The sequence below is a fragment of the Pholcus phalangioides genome, unplaced genomic scaffold, assembly GCF_987345545.1.
Source record: "Pholcus phalangioides strain wild (caught in Gottingen) unplaced genomic scaffold, Ppha-v1.0 ptg000010l_1, whole genome shotgun sequence".
Taxonomy (NCBI): Eukaryota; Metazoa; Arthropoda; class Arachnida; order Araneae; family Pholcidae; genus Pholcus; species Pholcus phalangioides.
In genome coordinates, this window is record NW_028301603.1 from 3,902,990 (window position 1) to 3,926,781 (window position 23,792).

Below are 23,792 nucleotides of genomic sequence, written 5' to 3' on the forward strand. Positions count from 1 at the left end.
TCATTCCCAAAAATGAACTAAACGTGTGGCATATAATACAAATACAAATACAACGCCACAACAGACAAAATGCCCAACGAGGTGGCTGATAAAAAGATGCCCATAAAAATATGGATGTCATAAAAACAGCAACCCAATTAAAAATCGAATTATTTTTTCATACTTTAACAACGAGGCCAAGTATTAATGTTGGTAATTCCCGAATTCAGGTGCTGAGTAAAATTACTACCTTGGGGGGCCGTTCAAGTACAGTCAAACCTCGTTAGTGCGTCACCCGGTTAACACGTCACTCCGCTTATCGGGTCACTTTTTGGAATTCCCAATTGTCCTCGGACAGGAATTGGCACAGATATGACTTACTCCGTTCAACGAGTCACTCCGCTTACTAAGTCATATTTTTTGCTCTCCCAAGAGTGACGCATTAACGAGGTTTGACTGTATTACGTAAGCAAATTTTTAGCCATTTTTGACCCCTCCCCTTATCAGCAAAATTTCGTCATCAGCTCTGGCCCTCTGAATCCTAACTCATATTTTCATAAAAGGTGGTTGATGACGTAGGCATTATCCAACCCCCCCCCCCTTCCCCTTGTCATCAAAAGTCAGCAAATCGGAACCCCCCCCCATTGATGATGACGTAATACTTCAACGGACACCCCCCCCCCCCATTTCTGTTTCAAAAAGTAGAAATTATTAAAATTTCACGGAAATTTTTTCGCGTTTACTCTCATCACAAATGGCAAATTTCACATTTATCGCACCTATTTCGTAGAAATTTCAAATTACGTATTCCTATATAGTCATCTTTCTTTCGAACCGAGCACAACTCAGGTCTATCGCCATCTATGGGCAGAGATCGACTCTCATTCGCGCCTCGAGGTTGAGAACCACAGGAAACCCACTTCAACCGACCATCACTGCGGCGACGTCCCTAGTCTTCTATCATTTCCGAAGGCATAAAGAATCCACGAAATCTACATCTTCATCTACAGGATCTAATTCTTCGGATGAGCACAGTTAAAACGGCAGAGAAACGTATCGGTATTTAGTCGACGCCCGTTATAACGACCCCAAGTGACAGCGACCATTCTATTACAATGACCAGTATAGGATGAGTCACATATGTTTTCATATATCGAGCGTCGACTGTAGGCAGAATGTACTGACACAATGAAATGTGTATTGGGACCAGAAATGAATACAGTCAAACCTCGTTAGTGCGTCACCTGGTTAACACGTCACTCCGCTTATCGGGTCACTTTTTGGAAGTCCCAATTGTCCTCAGGCGGGAATTGGCACGGCTATGACTTACTCCGTTTAACGAGTCACTCCGCTTACTAAGTCATATTTTTGCTCTCCCAAGAGTGACTCATTAACGAGGTTTGACTGTACATACTTTTATTACATAAGGGGAAATTATTTTTCTGCTGTAATAGAGGGGTGACCGCATCTGAGGGGAGGTGTCCGTTAAGATTGTTTTACGCTGCCTCTTCAAAAAAGGGGATCACATTTTGCAGAAGGTTTGCCATTCCCACTGTGCCAGTTATAATGAGTCCGGCTCGACGGACCAAATCAAGGTCCATGGGTTCGAATACGGGCATAGAACATTCGAAGCAAGTTCTTAACCTACCGAGCCTAGGGCGAGTACCACCGATGGATGGAGCCTGCATTTCCCACCCAACTCCACTGGTTGGAAATTGCCGTATGGCGATACATGACCGGAGTTGGTGTGCGGTGTAGTAGTTATAATGCGTTGAATTCCAGTGGAATTTTAAAAGCCGCTTAAAGGGTGTATCGATTGATATGCAGTAAGAAACGTTGTTGTCGATCGAACTGAAAGATGGAAAATAACGTATTTTGATATCCCTTGCGTATGTATCTTGTGTTCCCACGCTTTCCTGGCCTTAAATCCCCCAAGAAGATTTCTATATAATAATTCCTGTACGTACTAAAGCTACACACGGCAACACAAAGGAAGTCTCTGCGCGTAGCCATTTCTAAAAACTTCAAATATTATTTACTTTCGTCCAATATTTACTTTTTTTCAAAAGGCAGTTGATCTTTACTCGTATCGAGGGGATAAACGATAACGAGAGGAGTCCAGAAAAATTTAGACAACGACTACGTACAGAAAATATTCGGTATAAAAGGGATGAAAATTTCCAGGAAAAAGGGAATTTTTAAGCAAAAGAGAAAAAAAGGGAAAAAATCGGGGACATTTTCTTTTTTTTTTCCCCTCCCCCCTTTCATTAAATATTGAAGTTCCGCCTAGTCTTTTTCTTATTATATTATTCCCGAGTATTTTTCTCTCGGAATTTTAAAGTGGAAACGTTTTGTTCTGGCTTTTCCTTCGAAGTTAATTTACGGGAGGGGGAAAAAAAAACGGGGAAAATTTACGAAGGGGATTTTTTTTTTTCTTTTCTGTTTTACCAAAGTTTTGGAAATTTAACACACAAAGTCACAACTTAATTAAGCTACGTAATCCCATATATATTGACAATTTCTTTCTTCTCTTTCTTTCTCTGTGTACTTTTTGTTTGATTTTCCAATTCCTAAAAAAACTTTTTTCGTCGGGAAAATTTATAAAACAAACGGTTATAGGGAAAAATAGAGAAGGGGGTAAAAAAATTCATTTTTTTCTCTGTCTTGTATAACTTGGCTCTGTCTCTTTAATGTATATTTTTTCCCTTTCTCCGGGAAAAAATACGCTCGAGTTTTAAGGGAGAATACATTAAAAATCGGATGGGAGGATAAAAGACTAAAATTCAAGACAATAAATACCTCGCTACAACGACACTGGATACGCGTCCTTCTACTGCGACATTTTTTTTTAAAATCTGGTTTGGAATTGCCGGTAGTCCGATGTTAAACTCCTCTCGCTACAACGATATCTTTTGTTGCGATAAATCCCTCTATAACGCTGTTTTTTAAAACCGCTGCAACGGTATTTTTTTTTTTTTAACAATTTGCTCAAAATCATTTTGAATTTGAATTTCAGTTTCGCCACGCCTTTTCGTTTTTCTGAATGCGTCTCATTACGTCGGTAAATTTGCTCTACAGTAGAGGTCTTCAACCTTTTTTCTAGTCGCGAGCACTGCCTGTACTCATCATCAAAAAGAAGAGCGCCCCCCTCACGGCGAGTTTGACATACGAATGCATGAAAAATCACGATGATTTCAATCCTTGATTGCAGCTGGTACAAGGTGTTTAATTGGAACGTTGATCAAGTGCTCGCGAGCACGAAATTGGACACGATCATCGAGCACTCTGGGGGGATTCAGGGAGCACCGTTGTGCTCGCGAGCAACGGGTTGAAGATTGCTGCTCTACAGGATCACCGAAATCACTGAGGTCGGGATTACACTATAGAAGTTCGATAGAACATCGTTTACAAAACTTGGAAAAACCAACCAATAAGCTTGTTGATTACATTCGCTGGAATGTAACAGATCCGCTTATTAGTTGCAATTTTTTATCAAAGAACTTTTATTAAACTTGCATCGTGTAATGCCGGCCTAAGGAAGTAATTGTGTGTTGCTACTTTCTGCATATATATGACAGAAAAATGTAACGCAGTAAATAACGTTATTGGGGGGGGGGGGCGGGACACGCTGAACTTTATTAATCAACTAATCAATTACAATTTTTTGCTGCGAATAAATGCATAAAAGTGCATTTCCTAGTGGTGCTAACAATGGCGATTCAGAAAATATGACAACAACAGCATAAATTTGACGCCATGATCATGTTGATCATTTTTGCCGAACCACGGTCATTTTCTGCACACGAGGGCTAATTAGACCGGGACCTACAATTTATTGCCGCGATTCCGAACGGCAGCCTTTTTTATACTCACCGTGAGGTTGGTGCGCTAACCAAGCAATCTTTTTCTGTGGTCATGTCACCGTTTCTGATGTACTCCTGCGTCAGGAAAGTTTCTGACAAGAACGAACCGGGTATCGAACTCGCGACACCTCTACTCATCCTTTGGTACTTTAGGTGAGTATCTTATTGACCTGGGCTACCGCGTTCGTAATGGTGCCAGCCATGTAATTATAATGTTGCCTCTCTGTATAATTACGATAATCGCTCTGCAACGATATTTTTACTTGGTCCGTAAAGTATCATTATATCGGGGTTTCACTTTATTACTACTATTCAACTGTACAATGAATGAACCTACTACATATTGCTTTGCGGAATTTTCTAACGAATCGGTATACTCGTTATAATGGACTTCAGTATTGTTCGACAATACTTTCTGTCGTGATTCGTTCCATGAGCTTTCCATTTCTCTGCGCAGAGACTTTTAGAAATGGTAGAAAGGTTCGCATTTCCGCTCCTCGAAAAGTTAGGAAACCTGAGAAACAAAACTTCTTCTGTCGACAGCCACCAACTAGGTTCGAACCTGGATCTCTTCACGATGACTGTCCTGCACAGAGACGGAAAGGCCTACTACAGTTGTTTGATGGGGTTCCCGATTGTTGGAAATCTCATCATAAGAACACTTCCGATTCTCATGTACAACTCGAAAAACATCCACAGTTAAAACATCACGGAACAGACACACACTACGTTATTGTATTTTTACCAATACATTTTAGGGGGGGGGGTGGGAAAGCGTCCACTTAACTTAATGGATCGGGATTTTTTTGCTTGTTGTCACGTGGGTGTTGCCATTCCATTTTTATATATTATTACTATTCTTTTTCTTCAGAATAAAGGCAAAAAAAAAAAATCCTGACGCGCCTCTTTGCGTGCGACGGTCGATTTGGAATTTCTTTTATTTATTTCGCCATCTGTCAAGTACAGAAGACATGCATTTACATACGAAATGCGGTTCTTTTTTGGTGTCCGGGAACAGAGAATATAAGAAAGGGGAGGAAAAAAAAACCATTCGCGCGGGCTCGAGTAGAGACGGGTAGGTGTGACGGAAATCACGTGATCGGATCGTAGTCTTGACATTTCCGTCGCCGCCTCCAGAATATACCCCCGGACGTGGAGCGACCGGGAAAAAAGAACGGGTTGGTGGGACGCTGGAAATGACATGCAAATAGCTCCCTAGTTCCTCATCTGGGGAATCGCGTTTTTTTTTTTTGTTCCTTCTGGAAATAAATCGAATCTAGCCGTTTTCCGAAGTTTCTTATTCTTCTCGTTTCGTGTTGGAATCACTACGGGGCATGTACTTGGTGACATTCCGCCTTTGTCTCGCGTTTTTTTTCGAGCTGATCCCCCCCCCCCCCATTCAATGTCCGGGCTGACCAGCTGTTTGGCATGCCGTTCTTGAACGTGTATTCAAACTCGAGTTTATCAAGGCTGTCCAATGTCCTCGACAGTACGTCGACTTTTTCTTTGTTCGGACAGTGATGGAAAAGCAATTTAAATGTCTAATACTTTTTGTTTTTCGCTGATGTTCGACACGTGTTTATTATCGCAACGCTATAAACGATTTATCGTTATAGATAGAATATATTGATATACTATGAAATTGTGTATTGGAACAAGAGATTAACAGGAATTCTAATAACTTTTTTTTCTAATGTGAGAGAAAATGTCATTATTGTTGTCCGATCAATAGATAAAGCCGAGTCCACATCCTCAGAACTCCGCGACGTAAAAACCAGTTTTGGCTACGGCCACGGAAAATCAACCATTAAAGTCACCCTCGATGCTCTAGTCACACCTCAAAACCGGTTTTTGCGCTGCTGAGTTCTATATTGACCTGGCTTAAAGCCGGGTTTTCCTAGGAGTAGAATTTCTGTGTCTTGTGCAGCGTGGAAACGCTAATTGGTTAAAAACTTGTAATTCAAGTTTTTTTGACCAATCAGACTTTTCCCGCTGCACGCACTGTAGAAACCTGCTTCTAGGAAAACCCGGTTTAACGGAGGGGAAAGTGAAATTGCGTTCATGCTTCGATACCGATTAGGCTCCTTTTACACGGAGCGGACGCGGGTCCGGAAGAAGTGTTAACAATTGGTATATACTGAGCATTTCAGACGAGTCTAAGTTTCCCCGCATCTTCGAAGTGTTCATGCGGGTCCGGACGTCCGCATGAGTCAAAACCTAAGTGCGGGCTCCGCACCCACACATATAAGTTTTGACAATTAGGCTATTCGGAGCTATTCCTACAAGTATTGCCCCGATACCTACAACTATATTTTACACGTCCATAAACTAAAAAAAAATTGAAATTTCAGAAGTGACTAATCTAAGGATGGGATTTCACTCTAAAAGATTTATGAAAGTTATTTTATAAAACTTGAAAAAAGCAACCAATAAATTTATCGGTTGCATTTGCTCGAATGCAGCCGATCAGCCTATTGGTTGCATTTGTAAAAGAATTATTATAACATTTTTATAGTGTATAATCCCGGTTTAAGTTTTCTCTCGCTCTCATAATCATCGTTTGGTCTTGCCATCTCCATTGCATAATGAACTGCAGTCGAATGTTGAGTCGGCCTCGCGTAATCGGACAACGGATAAACCGCTTTTAATCGATAAAATCCTCCGGCACCAACATTTCTCCTATAGAGACAATATTAAAGTTCTCCGCTTAATGGAATAATTTCAACGGCCTGTCTCGCTTACTCGAATATCACGCTTCACACGTTAACTGCTAATTACACATCAACCACTATGTATATAATATTTTTACTGGACCAAAGCATTTTGAGTTAATGGCAAATATGTTACCAAGTTAAGACTTGGAAGAAAAACCTAGGCTCTCTACAATTGTTGTGAGGATTGGAAAAGTGTCAAACCATTATGAAGGAGAAATCATTGTTGCCCGACAGTTTTTTCGCCCATTTCGGGCACATTTGCTCAGGTCTGAAAAACTTTTAAAGTAGCTTATCGTTCAGGTCGGGGCCCGTTTGGTATATATGCGAAATTTGACGACGATCGATCTAAAATTGTATATTTGTATAGAGAAGATACACACAGAAAGAAAATAAATTATATTTAAATAAATAATTTTTTTCTGTCTGTGTGTGTATTTCTCTACACAAATCTGCAATTTTGGATCTATCGTCGCCAAATTTTGCATCTATACCAAACGGGATCCGACTGGAACGATAGGCTTCTCTAAAAAATCGTCAGAGCTAGGCAAATGCCGCAAATCGACAAAAAACTGTCGGGCAACAATGGTTTCTGAACCTCAACAATCACTTTCCAAACGTTTACTTCGGTTACCGTGGTTCCCTAGCAATGCGTTTCAGACATTCATATGCCTTTACAATGGTTTTTCACTTCTTTAATGCTGCCCGTATTATGTTTAATAGTTTATGCCTTTGTAATGGTTTGTCACTTTTTCAATCCTCCTAGTAATTGAAGAAAACCCGGGAATTGCAGCTAGTGCTTTATAATAAAATCATTCATTTTTTTCAGTCACAATTATCATAACATAATTTTAAAGCAATGGAAATCATCGTCATCCACGCGATTCCACGTTAAAAATTCATTGTCCTCTGTAGGATGTTGACTTTTTTTTGGACACTGATGGAAAAGCAATTTAAATGTCTAGTTCTTTTCTGTTTTTCGTTGATGTTTGACATGTGTTGATTCGACGGGGGGTTCCATGTTTCTAGTTTCTTTTCTTTTTTCTGTTTGTACATGATGGGAACAGGCCGCGAAATTAAAACACGTTGGAAACGTGAGAAGAAAACGAATGTGTTGTTCCGCATCGGAACAAACATTGCCTTCTCTTTCTTTTTTCCTTTGCGGGTCCTTTACTTCAGTAGGGTCTGTAGATTCCTTATTGGCCGTGAGAGGTTGTAGGAAAACGGGGATTGCACCAAGAACAATACAGTTCTTTCCTCCCTTTTTTTTTTTGATCCAGGAAATGTTCCAGGACAAACTAAAAAAAGGGAATGAAACAAGAGTAAAAAAAAAAACAGGATACAATAAAGACGATCACTTCCACGATTTTTTTTTTCCTTGCTCCCGGACGTGGGAGCAATAGTTGAAGTGTATCTTAAAAAATATTATTCCCGTTGTTTCTTCCGCTTCCTTACTTCCTTCCTTCCATTCCCGGTTGTGTGTGTGTATGTGTGTTGTACGTATATATATATAGATTTTAAGTCCCGGATCTTATTTCCCACGCGGCGGGAAAACCACTTGAAAATATTCCACGTTGTTTACTGTTACTCAGATATATATATATATATTTTTTTTTCTGTTCTTTCTTGGATGTTTCCCGGATATAAGAACAAAATTCGTGCCTTTTGTGAAGTTTTTGATATGGATGAAGTAAAGGGAAAAAAATTTATACACACACACACACACATATATATTGCCTATATAGGAATTTTCTACTTACGTTTTTATTTTCTTCATGTTCTTCGGTATCATGCCAGTGTTGGCTCAAATATGCTTGTACACATGTAGCACACACGCATATATATAAGGGGGGAAAAATCTCTGCCTGGATTATATTTTCGGGGTAGTGTTTTGAGTTTTGTTCGCGTTATGCTCTTCCCCCTCCCCTCCATGTTTATCTCTGGGATGTATTGACCCCCCTTCACTTAGAGGCTTTTGGCTACAGATTCGGACGGGGTTTTTTTTTTTCGAATTATTGGCGATAATTTTTGAAAATCTCACTTCCCTGTTCGCATGTTGGAAATGGAAGGAGATAAAATAGAACACAGTATATCAGGGCTGTACCTGAACAAATGGCTAAAAAAATCAAGTCGTCAAAATCTTTTTACCCACCAAAAAATAAGGTCCAAAATAATGCTTCTTTTAACTTTTTCAAGCCATAGAGTGATCCTCTTTTATGTTGGTGAAAATCTATATATGTACAGTGGGTATGGCATTTCACTGGCGAATCGTTGAACGTAGAGGCAGTGCCGTAACTAGCCATTCCTGTGCCCTGTTCAAGAATTTGCATTCATGCCCCCCTTTGGCCCATTCTCAGGCCCAGAATGGCCTCTGCTCCCACCTCTTCCAAGTGGGCCCTGTGCGGGTGCACCTGCCTAGTTACGGCACTGCCTACAGGTGTATTTTCAATTAGAAAAAGTTTCCAAATAACGTGTAGTGCTCAGATATATCATGTATGTTGTGAGGGGTTGTGTAGTTATTAAAATAAAAAAAATAACTTTTTATACGGACACCCTGTGCTCAAAATCTCAATTATAGAGCTTTTGCCCTGTCTCTTATGACGAAAAAAAAAAGTTCTACGTTTCTAAGTGGATATTCGAAATCGAAAAAAATGGAGGGAAGTTGAAAAAAAAAACAAAAAAACTTCAAACGTGGGTAAGGGGGCCGTTCAAGTATTACGTCATCATCGATGGGGGGGGGGTTTCCGATTTGCTGACTTTTGATGACAAGGCGGGGGGTTTGGATAATGCTTACGTAATCAACCACCCCTTATGAAAATATGAGTTAGGATTCAGAGGGGCAGAGCTGATGACGAAATTTTGCTGACAAGGGGGGGGGGAGGGGGTCAAAAATGGCTAAAAATTTGCTTACGTAATACTTGAACGGCCCCTAAACAGTTTTACCCGCATTTAACGCTGTTTTTTCCCCCAATTTTCCTCCGCTTTTCGAATATCTCAGTGTATATTGCACTTATTAGAAACGTAGAATTTTTTTAGTTGGCATCAGGAGAGATGGGGCAACAACTTTCTAACTGGGTTCTAGGGCACACGGGGACTATATTATAAAGAAGTTAATCTTTATATTTTAATATAAGGGGGGTCACGAAGTCCCAGGAAAGTCAGAAAAAATTATTTTGGACTCGAAGGGAGAAAAACTCTACCTGGTTCCTAAAAAATTTCACGATCTCCCTCTATTTTGTTTCTTTTGATTTGTCAAGCCCTTTTGACCCCCCAGTAAAATATTATTAGAATTTGTGAATAAATTCAGCGATTTATATAATCTATTCCTAATCACAAGAAGTGGGGGGGGGGGGAAAGAAATAATATTTCTCCCGCATTTTAAGTGTCCCCGAGACATACATCACACAGCATGGATTTTCCTCTAATGTCTTCACCTCTTTCGGTTCGCGCCATGATTGGCGATGTTCTGAGTGAAAGAAAAGTGACGACATGGAAACAAAGCTTAATGAGGGGTAAAGCAATGAAAAAAAAAAAGAAAAAATTCAACTTGGCAACTTTCAGTTTACCTGGAATAATAATAATGGAGAGAGAGAGAGACAGAGAAGGGGGGCGATGCAGAGGGGCTGTCTGTCCTTTCTGCTGCTCCATCGAAGACCATCACAGACTCTCACCTCCGATGCTGCCGGCGATAAATGGGAACGGGGTCCACACACATATATAAACGGGAAAAACTAAAGAGGAAAAAAAGTGCCGAGAGAGGAAAAAGGGAGTTTCAGGGGGGAGGGGGAGCGTGGTCGCGGGATAAATCGATGCTAATGATACTCTGCAGCCATTTGCCAAACCTTTCTCTTTTTTGGTTGCCATCGTTTTCGTCGATTCTTTATTTTTTTTTTTTTTGTACCCCTACGTTACTGATTCCAGGCCACCTGATCTTTCTGAGCCGTCTCACACGCCCTTTGATCATTTTGCCAAGGGGGCGAGATACATTTTCATTTTTGTTTTCCCCCTTATTGTCGTCTACGATACAGGAATTACGGCACCGAAATCTTAATCTTTTCAAGAATTCGTGTGTAGAGCGTTTTGAGGTATTGAATAATTTTAGCGAGGGGAATGTATGCTTGAAAATATGATATATATGTTGCTGCCAAAGAGCCCGAAGTGAGGCCAGTTCGCGAATTGAAGTTGGCTAAAGTCCGATTCTCAGGAATAATTCGGGCTTTAGCCCGATAATTCGCGAAGTGAAAAATTATTACTGCATCGTGACAGCGATACAATGGGTTTCCATAGCTAACGCGGACGTAATTATCACGAAAAAATAAGCCATTTCTTAGCGATGTCCCGAATCATGTCTTTTGTTATCGGACTTTGAACAGGGATCTCCGGCCGCTTCGCGAACTGGCTGACCAAAGCTCGAAATTCGGACATGAAGAGTGGCGGGGGGGGGGGGGTAGCTACTATTGCATGGGCCGGGTCAATCTTCAACAAAATTGGCGAATTCGGGAACTGGACGGTTTCGGACTTTGGCAGTATCATATGTATAATATATTATACAGTAAAACCTGTCTTTAACGGAACCTGTATTAAGCGGAAATCTGTCTTCAACGGAAAGAAATCGTGGTCCCGTGATTTCAATGCCAAAAATACATACTTAAAATACATGGATTGAACGGAACCTGTCTAACGCGGAAACGGAGAGGAAAATTGTAGGCGGAAAATCATTAGCGGAAAATTTCACACAAACACCGAGTGTTTGACACGACCAAAGGATCATACCAAATTTTATAAAGTGCTCAACCGAAATTATTAACGCAATGTATGTTTGCAAATGTGAGTTCGTTCCTATACTTGATAGTGTGGTTTTGATAAGAAATATTAAAATGAAGCAGTTGCTTTCTGAAATTGAAATGTCGGAAAAGCATGCTCTTCTCTCCTACGGGAGAAATCAGTGTAAGGGTTGAATTTCCAAATGATACGAAATTGTGCGCAAGCTGTGTAAATTCCGTGATCGCAAGGCTGAGCAGGGCCGGAATTAATTAGAGGCAAATGGCAACTGCCCTGGCGGGAAAAATTTAGGTGTTGACAAAAACACCGATATAAAAGCATTGAATTTTACTGTGTTAGGGGCAGCAAAAAATCATGTTGCTCTCTCTTCCCTCACAAAATTCTCAGTTACGGCCCTGATGCTGAGAATTACATAAACATAGACAATAATGTACAAACACAAAACACAACTTGACACAACAGATATTGACACCCTGATTGAAAATTTTTGAGGAAGTTAAAAAGAACGTTAATGCCGTTATTTTAGAATAAAAAGCACGTGTAAGTCGAAATTTTATATAGATGGTGTCAAAATCTAAATACAATATTTATACAAATACAACACCACAACAGGCAAAATGCCCAACGAGGTGGCTGAGAAAAAGATGCCCGTAACAAATATGGATGTGTATATAACATATACTATAACTATAACAAATATACTAGGTAAGTAATTATAGACTAATTATTTATCTATTTATTTTATCTATATTTAAATTATTTACTTTATCTTTTTTTCGATTAATTTATTTTTATTTAATTTCAATCCCACACGAGATCGTTACGTAATTTTACACATTATATCAAATGAACCTTTATTAAGTGGAAACCTGTGTTCAACGGGAAAAAGTCTCGGTCCCTTGTGATTCCGTTGAAGACAGGTTTTACTGTATATAATATATACAGGGTGGTCATAAAGTGACTTTGCCAACATAAGAGCCAGTAGCGGCCGCAAAAATCAACGAATGCAAACTAAATTCGAGACATAGGTGTTTCGAAGTATGCGCTCCAGAATGAAGAGCAAAAACAAATCCCTAGCTCACGCGGTCACTGTCAAAGCAACAAAATTTCGAAAAGTTCAAATGGCAACACTAACTTTTATGCATCGCGCAGTGAAGAACAATGAATGGCGTTAGAATGGCGGTAGGCAAAGCACCATAAAGGCCAGCGCAGGACGCAGACAAACAAAGAACACTTCATCAAGGGATTGGTGCCCTTTGGAAGGGGACTTCCGGCGGTAGAAATGTGATCTACATTGGTTGTTTCCAAATGTTCCTTTTTTCAACGTCTAGCCCCGGCGTTTATGGTGCTACAGGCTCCGTTCCAACACCGTTTGTGACTTTTTACTTCCCTGATCACTTTGCAAGGCATGGAAATGAGCGTTGCAATTTGAATATCGAAATTTGATATCGTAACCGCTTGAGCTAGGTTTATGTTTCTCTACTCATTCTCGAGGTCATATTCTGAAACATCTATACCTCGAATTTCATTCGTGTCCGTTGATTTTTGGCTGTCGCTAGGAGCTTGTATATCGGCAAAGTTATTTTAGGACCACCCCGTATTTCTGTGACATGTTTTGACATGGTTTGTGTGACTCAAATATCTGTTCAGCTCCTAAATATCGACGCAACCATTCAAGGCAAGAAAATATATGGAATTCTGATAATATTTTCAGGAATAAGCAGCATACGTGCGAGAGGAAACTGGTTCTTCCAATTTTTATGCTCTTGTGCGTGCCAAGAATGTAAATTTAAAATTTATGAAACGGTTCTATCAACGAAAATCATTAACAGGGAGCCTCTGAAAAGCGATTAAGTTCATTGGTTGATTTATCCGTGGAAAGTCTTTTCGATCCTCTCCTATTCGAAACACTTTGCGATTTGCTGATTGGTTGCGGGACAACACACATCGGGCTCGGCGACAATAAATTTCAGTCCTTTCCCGAGATTTGGCTCCTTCCCGACCACCGCCATCTTCCCGGATAAAACCGCACAAGCACATACACACACTATATTTTCCTGGAGGAATTTATTCTCGGAATTTATCGGCTTCCTAATTCCGGGACGAGGATCTGCCCCGGAATTTCGTCGGAGATTTGGGAGAAAGGAATAGTGGTGTCCGAAATGTTTAGTCGACTAATCCGATAACGTCGTTGCTCGCGCGATCTTTACGGCACCCTGGTGGCTTTTACTTGTAGTCCGGGTGGGATCAGCGAGATGTTATTGTGTAGTGTATGGTGTGTGGAGAGAGAGAGGGTTACCATTGGTCCCCCGAGGATATTGTATGTGTATGTGTCCGCATCACCCCCCCAACTCCTATCGAATGTGCTTGGAAACTAACCCTTTTGCCGGCTTTAATTAAGAGAAGTGGTATGTGATGGCGTGTGTTGTGCTATGCGTTTATATCCCGTTTATTACGTTTCCTCGTACGGACGTGACGGTGCGTTCGAATTTCTGGGGCCGACGCTGAAGGCGAAGTACACACAATGGTTCTCGCTTTATCATCTCGCATTTGATTTTTAGAATTTCAGCTATTCTAGGCAAATGGCTTTCTGAAGCGAACCTCTATTGTGGATAATGTTGTATTCATCTAGAAATAGTAGAATTGTGAGTATTTGTTGGGCTCTTTTTCCCCTGGGGGGAATTTCTTTATACGTATTCGTTGTATGAAACGAATCCGACAAAACGGAAAATATCGAGAAAATGAAATTGTGGAACTTATTTTCAAAAGGGAACATTTTTCCACAATTACTAAATTTACAGTAGATGTAAAGAAAAGATGTTCCTCGGGAATGGACTGCTTTGCAAAAGTCGTATTTAACCCAACAGAGAGGTAGCAGCATATGGGAGTGGTCGAAGAATATTTAAATACAGTAAAACTTCGATTAACCGTCCAGTCTGGACCAGGGCTGTGACGGATAACAGGAATCAGCTTAACACATATGTACAGTAACATGATTTCACTGCGGACTCGGGACGAAAATGAAAATAAAATCCTTTAAAAGTTAATAATACATGAATATTGTATTTACTTTTAGAAAACGATCAGTATAAACTCCTGTATAAAAGTAGTACTGTACTGAAAAATTTATTATAAATACTATTAACCTACGTTAGAATACTGTGAAATAATCTGGCAACTCCATCTGTATCTTTGAGGCTCGAACTTTCTGCGCGGCGATGTTCTGTATCTTACGTAGAAGTAGGATCTCTGTGTGTGTGTCTGTCTGTGTGTGTTGCATTTGCCTGCTCTTTCAAACCAGTCGATGCACTTAGGTAACATTGTCTAACAACTCTGTCACGACTAAGACCAGTATGTAACGACGCAATAACGACTGGTTAGTGAACAGGTTTGTGGCGCGCGCCAGATCGAACTCCCCTGCTATCGACGATTAGTCACTTCCGCCATCATACAGATATTTGATCATTGATGTCGCACCACGGTCATTTTCTGCACACCAGGGCTAATTAGACCGGGACCTACAATTTATTGCCGATTCCGAATGGCAGGCTTGTTTTTTATACTCATCGAGAGGGTGGTGCGCTAACCCATCGATGGGGGACTCCCTGCGGTAGCAATTTTTGGCTGTGGTCAAGTCGCCGTTTTTGCTGTACCCCTGTGTCGGGAAAGTTTTCTGGCTAGGACGAATCGGGTATCGAACTCGCGACACCTCTTAACATTCTTTGGTACTTTAGGCTAGTATCTTATCGAATTGAGCTGCCGCGTGCCCCTGCATCATACAGTCAGTCATTTCCGCCATCATACAGACAGTCACTTCCAGTTTTATTCAGTAGGGTGTAAAAGTAATCCATGGACAATTTTGAAGATGTCTGTCTGTTTGTTGGTACCCTTTCTTTAGACGATGCGGATAACAGAAGCTGAGGGTTAATCGAAGTCTTACTGTGCTATGTTCCTTGATCAACTTTTAAGGGAGTCGTACAGGGTGTCCCTGAACTCATGGGCCAAGGGAAGGTAAAATATACATAAAGAAGCAATTTTTGTATAGCAATGCGGGGGGGGGGGGAATGGAAAGTGTTGGCGGAAAAACAACTTTTTATTTACATAATTGTGTGAAAGTCTTGCTAAGAATGATGTGGTACAATTAAATGCTGAAACGCCTGACCATTAAGGCCTGCCAAGACTGTATCGATGTTGGTGGTAATGGCGGCACATTTGAGCACTTACTGTAATTCTAAATGTAAATAAAAACTTTTTTTGTTTTTCCGCCAACACTATTATTATTGCTTCTTTATGTGTATTTTACCTTCCCTTAAAGTTTGTTGGCCCATGAGTTCAGGGACACCCTGTATACATTAAAATTTTGGAAATGTTCCGTTTTGAAGAAAAAACAATTAGTTGGAGTATTATCTTTGGATTAAAGTTAGCAAGTCCTATTTCCCTATTTACATGAAAAGTTAAAATATTATTCATCATTATTTGCATCTGTTCACATTATCCTATTCATGTAGCATTAATCATATCACTATTAACATTTGCTTCTTCAGTGTCTTACTCATCGCGTGGCAACTTTATCATCATTTATTCATATTGCATCACATTCTATTAGTTGGCGTCAATTATCGTCAATATATATTATCCATTAGCGCCACATCCTGAGGATGTGGCGCTACTACTTAATCGCACATGCACCTCGTACACATTCCTCTACGGAATTTCTAATGAACCAATACATTCCGGAATGTGCGTGTACTGTACGTGTTGTGAACCTAACGTGAAGATTGTCTTTGTGTAATGCTTGTTAGGCGTAGTGCTGCCATCAGCTTTTCTAACTATGAGTGAAGTGTAATTATTGAATAACTATACAGTTGAAGGCCTGTTACTGTCTCTGTAGTGAGACTTTTTAAAGGAGGTGGCTGGTCACTCCCGGGGTAGAAACGTGCTTCAAGCCCCACATTATTTTCCTAAAATTTTCGCCATCTTAGAGATGACTCTCAAATTGTCATAATCCCTATTCTGTTATGCCAACCATGACTTCACAGCACTACTGCATTTAATTGGCAGAGCGGTTATGGATGGGGGTTGAAGGGTATGAGCTGTTAAAGTCTCATCTGTGGCACCCTGATGCTCGAGTGAAGGTTCAATGACTCCAGAGCTCTCTGAAGAGGGGAACTCAGTTCTCGCTAACCCTGTACGTCACATACACGTGCCACGGCGAAGAACGGTATTTGTTGTTGATATTCGTTTTGAATATTAATTTTTTAAGGGGTCATTCAATTATTACGTCAGCATCGAGGTGGGGGGGGGGGGGTTCGGCTTTGCTGACTTTTGATGACAAGGGGGGGGGTTTGAAGGTTGCTTACGTCATCAACCACCCCTTTTTGAAGATATGAAATATTCTAAGGTGCTGACGTGGGGAGGGGGGTCAGTGTTGTGCTGCCTTTTGCAGACGGGGGGGGGGGGTAAAAAATGTCTGAAAATCTGCTTACGTAATACTTGAATGGCCCCTAATTGACAAAAAGGAATTTCTTTCAAGTATAAAATCAGATACTACTTCCCAGAGGTAAAAATGAATGGAGCTCAAAAAGTGTGACGAATGTATTTTTCTTTCGAAGAAATGCCAAACGTGTGTTTTGCTATTTATAATATACCTCTCGCTAAGATGGCAACATCACTTTTTGGTCTCTCGGCGAGGGATTTCGCGAAAAAATAACATTACTGTCGAACTCTGATTCAACGAACTCCTCGATATAACGAATTTTTCTGAAATTTTGGCGAAAATATAGGTCAAACCCTTCGTTATTTAACGAATAAAAGACCTCAATACAACGAATGTTTTTGAACTGTCCAATTTTTATTTTTATTTTGTTATTTCTCGTCACCCAAAATCACAATGCCAAGCTTTAACATCCCAGGAATTGGCCTTCACCCCTTCCGTGGGCCGGGAGTACACTAGTTTGACAAAATTTCTTTTGCAAAACACGTAAAAAACGACCAATAAGGTTACATTCGCTCGAATGTAACCGGCGCGCTTATTGGTTGCATTGTTCAAGTTTAAAAAAAACAAAAAAACTGTTGTCACACCGTATTCACCCCCCGACCAAGTTTAACTGCAATCGCAGGTGAATACGGCCATTAGAGACAAACAAAAAAAGGGGGCGGGAAACACAGGAATCTGTTACATTTTGAATAAATAGACGATAAAGCTATTTTTTGAGTGCGTGTGTGTGTGTGTGGGTGGGGGGAAGGTTTCAGCAATATCGATGTAACACCAATGCTATAAAACATAGCGCTGTCAGCATGTTTAGATTTTCAGTGAAGAAATGAAGTTACTTGAAGCTAGTGCTCTGTTTTGACAACTAAAGAATGGCGGGTTTATCTGAAAAGAAACGTTTTTCCATTTGCGAAAAAATTACGATTTCTACAGAATTCTTGATATAGAACAGATTTCTATCAAGCAATTTCTTCATGCACATTCTGACTTTATTCTTAAGTTTATGTAGTTTTTTTTTTTTTTGTTTCGTTTTTTCAATTGTGAGAAATAGCAACCGCTTAAATGTAAGAGAAATTTGTCGTTCCAATTGTGTTTTCAGTCAGTTTTCGATTTCATGTTCCTGATCAATTTGACCGCGATTTCACAATTTCCTCGATTCACCAAACAAAATTGTTGATTTTTTCCGATCCGTTAAATCGGGGGCTTCGACTGTAGGATGAATGTGGAGGATTGGTGACCACCAAATCAATGCGACACGGCAGTTTAAGGTGCCCCGGTAGACCTTCAACACGACACTGACATGACATGAAAATTCAAGAATTGCATTTCCATCTTTACTTCAGTAAATGGAAGACAGATGGCTGCATGAACACGAAACAACCGCAACTCGACAACATAAATACGTTAGGGCCACGCGCACACTCAGAACACACATTCTCCGGCATGTGCCGATTTGTTAGAAATTCCGTAGAGAAATGTGTAGGAGGTGCATGTGCCGGTCAATTTGTCGCAATCAACTTGTCGCGCTCAACTCGTCGCGCATCAATTTGTCGCAGTGCCAATTCGTCGCGGTACAAATTCGTCGCAGAGCCAATTCGTCGCGATACAAATTCGTCGCGGTACAAATTCGTCGCGATACAAATTCGTCGCGGTACAAATTCGTCGCAGAGCCAATTCGTCGCGGTACAAATTCGTCGCAGAGCCAATTCGTCGCGGTACAAATTCGTCGCAGAGCCAATTCGTCGCGGTACAAATTCGTCGCAGTGACAATTTGTCGTGTAACCAATTCGTCGGGACGTCAATTTATCGCAGAGTCAACTCGTCACGCGATCTGTATGTAGGTTTTTTTGTCTCATACGTGAAAAAATAAACATGAAGAAAAGTTTTTTTCCATCAAGAAATGCACACAGTTTACTAAATTTTTTTTTTTGTCATTTCGAAAAAAATCATCGAAATTACATCGAAATTAAAATTACAATTGATATTAATGTTTTATTATTTAATTATTGTAAATGTTAAAAAAATCATTTTTTCTATGATAAAATTTTAAAATTCTGTAAAAAAATGTCGGTGTTTATGATATTCCCCAAATTACAGTACAGCGGAGGCTGTCTTTAAGTGTAAACTTGTATCTGTCCCATGTGGAATCGAGACTCCCACCAACATTAACCACTACAGTATCTCCACAAGAACCTGAAATAATTAATAATTTAATTTAATTAATATTTCATTTTCACCGGATAAGCCACACTTGTCGCTTTCTCTCGAGATTTGCATTACTCGTAGCGAGGGGAGTTGGGGCGCACACCGAGATGATAAATTGCGATCACATACATTTTCAAAATTTAATTTGCACCGGATAAGTTGCTCAAGTTAAAAACTCAAAAAATCCAACCAATAAAGTTCATAGGTTACATTCGAGCAAATGCAACCGATAATCTTATTGGTTGAATTTTTCAAGTTTTATAAAAGGACTTTTAGAACACTTTCATAGTGTAATGCTAGCCTTAGATATATTGTCGGTAAAAAATTCCTCAAAGATGTATTCCCTACATGGCAGATACATATTCAATAGTGAATTAGGGCCATTCAAGTATTACGTGAGCAGATTTTCAGCCATTTTTGACCCCCTCCCCCTTGTCAGCAAAAATCAGCAAAACACTGACCCCCATCCCCTCCCCCGTCAGCAAAATTTCACCAGAAGCTTAGAATATTTCATATCTTCAAAAAGGAGTGGTTGATGACGTAAGCGACCTTCAACCCCCCCCCCGCCATCAAAAGTCAACAAATCCGAAACTCCCTCCCCGATCCTGACGTAATACTTGAATGACCCCTTAGGCAAATTGTGCTTTGGGATGGGCATTGATCCTAATTTATCATCTTGGTGTGTTCCCGCAACACCCCTCGCTGCGAGAAATGGAGATCCCGCCAGAAAGCGGGAGTGCGGCTTATACGGTGAAAATTTAATTTTGAAAATTTATTTTATCGTAATTTATCATCTTGGTGTGTTCGCCCAACGCCACTCGCTGTGAGAAATGGAGATCCCGCCAGAAAGCGGGAGTGCGGCTTATACGGTGAAAATTTAATTTTGAAAATTTATTTTATCGTAATTTATCATCTTGGTGTGTTCGCCCAACGCCACTCGCTGTGAGAAATGGAGATCCCGCCAGAAAGCGGGAGTGCGGCTTATACGGTGAAAATTTAATTTTGAAAATTTATTTTATCGTAATTTATCATCTTGGTGTGTTCGCCCAACGCCACTCGCTGCGAGAAATGGAGATCCCGCCAGAAAGCGGGAGTGCGGCTTATACGGTGAAAATTTAATTTTGAAAATTTATTTTATCGTAATTTATCATCTTGGTGTGTTCGCCCAACGCCACTCGCTGTGAGAAATGGAGATCCCGCCAGAAAGCGGGAGTGCGGCTTATACGGTGAAAATTTAATTTTGAAAATTTATTTTATCGTAATTTATCATCTTGGTGTGTTCGCCCAACGCCACTCGCTGCGAGAAATGGAGATCCCGCCAGAAAGCGGGAGTGCGGCTTATACGGTGAAAATTTAATTTTGAAAATTTATTTTATCGTAATTTATCATCTTGGTGTGTTCGCCCAACGCCCCTCGCTGCGAGAAATGGAGATCCCGCCAGAAAGCGGGAGTGCGGCTTATACGGTGAAAATTTAATTTTGAAAATTTATTTGATCGGCGTACTGACTCTGCGACAAATTTGTACCGCGACGAACTGATTCTGCGACAAATTCGTACCGCGACGAACTGATTCTGCGACAAATTTGTACCGCGACGAACTGATTCTGCGACAAATTCGTACCGCGACGAACTGATTCTGCGACAAATTTGTACCGCGACGAACTGACTCTGCGACAAATTTGTACCGCGACGAAATGAGTCTGCGACAAATTTTCACCGCGACGAACTGACTCTGCGACAAATTTGTACCGCGACGAACTGACTCTGCGACAAATTTGTACCGCGACGAGTTTGTAGCACGACGAATTGACGCTGCGACAAATTGATTGCGACGAATTGTCGTGCGACAAGTTGATCGCGACGAATTGACCTAGACCCGTTAAGTAGTAGTAGATTAAGGCGCCATTTAAGTGCTCGGCAGCAAGGCGACCTCCAATGCCTCCCCGTGGGAGACACACCTGACAGTTTTAACACTAGTTATCATAATCGATTAATACAAGGCCACAACAGGCAAAATGCCCAACGAGGTGGCTGAGAAAAAGATGCCCATGGGCAGTAATATATGACATCCATACTTGTTATGATAACAAGTTATGGATGTCATATATTACTAAAATACAGCATCCCAATTAAAAATGCAATCACAAAAATTGCAAACAATATATATATTGTTATTACAGATGATATTTAATTTATTGTGTGCTTTTGTAAGTGCTGGAAATGTTTATCGGAAATGTTCCGATGCCAATAAATTGTATATAAAAATGTTTTCATCCTAAAATTTTCGTTTCTTCTTCCAGGATGGAAAAGTGTTATCGGTGCGTTGTTTTACATGAAAAGCACATAAATGTTCTACAATATAAAGAAAGTAAGCATACCTTTATTTTTTTGTTTGTTTGCATACCTTTAATACGACCGTTTCATTGCTATGTTGTATATACAGGACGATTCCATAATTCCCCTTGCCGTATTTACTGTCGAACCGTTGATCCTAGTGGCATATTTCCAATGAGAAAAAGTATCCAAATAACGTGTAGAACTCAGATGTTGCAAAGGAACCCAATTAGAAAAATGTTGCTCTGTCTATCCTGATCCCCAAAAATAATAATTATAATAAATTCCACGTTTCCAAGTGCAATATTCACTGAAATATTTGGATTCAAAAATCGGTTGAAGAGAACAGCATTATCTAATAGACAACGCTTTCCCCCTCCTGTTTATGCTGTTTCCTTTTCTTTCTTTACGTCAGTATCGGGGGGGGGGGGGGGTTTCGGATTTGCTGATTTTTGATGACAAGGGGGGAGGGGTTTGAAGGTTGCTTATACGTCATCAACCACCCCTTTTTAAAGATATGAAATATTCTAAGATGCTGACGGTGGGAGGGGGTCAGTGTTTTGCTGACAACGGGGGGGGGGGGTCAAAAATGGCTGAAAATCTGCTTACGTAATACTTGAATGGCCCTTTATCGAATTCAAACATCTCAGCGAATATTGCATTATAGACAGGGCAACAATTTTCTAAGTGGGTTTTTGAGGACGTTATCATCACGTGCCGGCACATATATGTTACTGTTGACATTTTCATGACATATTGTATATCCTGGTGAGATATTTAAAATTGAATGCTAGAAAAACATTGTTTTTAAAACTTATTTGATATTATTTCTCAACCAATGGTGAAATAACAAGCGTTTATTTTCTGTACTAAAATAGAACAATATAAAAAAAATTATTGCATTTTTTCTCTTATTCTTCCAATTACTTACGTTTTCTCGTGGTTTTTTTTCGTTTGTTCCACGATCCTTGTACGGTACAGACTAAAAATAAAATCGTATCATCAGTCATTGATGAGATGTTTTCTCCCAAAATCGCCAAGAAACGACAAGTTCTTCAAGCATAAATATTTCCCCATAGACTGAAACATCTCCAAACAGGTGTTGTGCCGTATGTAAATAAATCCATCATACACGTGGGAACTGGGGTTAGTGATGATTACGCGGCTTTGATGATGAAATATTAATCACGAGAAGAGCGCCGGGCCATTCATTTCCAATGACGCTGCTCCTGGATTCAAGAAACATTTTGTTTGCTCTTGTTTACGTCTCGTGGAAGGAAGAGGAACATCTCGTCGCTCGTTTTATTTGTCGTAATTCTTTTTTGAGAAAAAATAATAATAATTTTAACGGAATTTCGAAACCACTTCAAGCGGAAGGAGTTTTGTTGTGTGTGTGTTTATCATTGGCGAAGTTTCGTTCACATAAATTATTGAGAGTTCTTCATCTTCCTCAATATTTATTATTATTATTTTGTTATCCTTCTTTTAACCCCGGAAAAAAAAGGAATGGGGCAAAGAGAGAGCGAAAAAAATTCCTGTTTCTCATGGACGAAGCCCTGGAGAGCGTTAACACAACTATTTGTCTTATTCCATGCCTAGAACGTGGTGTCTGGACGTCAGTTAGAAGAAGCAGCAGCAGCAAACGGCAAAAAAGAAAAGTGTTGCGTTTTTTTTTCTCCCATCTAGATCCCGTTTTATGGGTCATTCATCTTTCTGACAGGTTTCAAGGAATATATATATATTTCTGGAACATTATTATTATTGTTATTATTCCCCCCTTCATAAACGAAAAAATGGATGGAAATCCGCCGACGAAAAATGTATTTTAAAATTATTTTCCGAGAAGATTCTCTGATGCCGATTCCGGTGAATATAGGAATGCGGATGATATGCTTTATACTATTTTTCACCCCAATTTAAAACATGATAGAATCCTGAACCTGAAACATATGTATTTTTGGAAAATTTGGGATCTTTTCTCTTTGGACTGACAAGTGCACTGTATTTGAAGTAAATGCGACGGATCTTGGTTAATTCGAAACTCGAAGGGACAGCAAAAATGTTCGAATTATCCAAAATTTGAGAATCATAGAAATTCACATCTTTATAAAAAAAATAACGACTTTCACAAAAATGTTCAATCTTTTTATAATTATATGAAAATGCATTGAATGCTATCACCTTGTATGCCAATTTCCTCGTTGTTGTAATTAGTGTTTGTATAAAACGTAAACGATAACGAAAACGGTATTCGCGGATTTTATATTCGCGGCTTGCGTATATTCGCGGTCTCTTTCCCAGTCTCCTTTGAACTAAAGTTGCTGTGCTAATTTTTGGTATCGGGGCGAAATATTAATTATGAACAATAGTGTCAAAGTTGTACTAAGAACACGCTTTTCTTGGATTGGTTCAAACGTGGTTTCGTTC

At 40.0% G+C, this 23,792-nt stretch overlaps 1 protein-coding gene across 1 annotated transcript in view; it reads left to right on the top strand.

Annotated features, from left to right (window-relative positions):
- Window positions 1-23,792, top strand: part of LOC149080763 (uncharacterized) — a 216,555-nt gene that overhangs the window by 154,763 nt on the left and 38,000 nt on the right. The window contains exon 3 of the mRNA XM_089237455.1: window positions 21,332-21,399. Coding sequence (XP_089093581.1) covers window positions 21,332-21,399 — 68 coding nt within the window. The remainder of the gene's footprint in view (window positions 1-21,331; window positions 21,400-23,792) is intronic.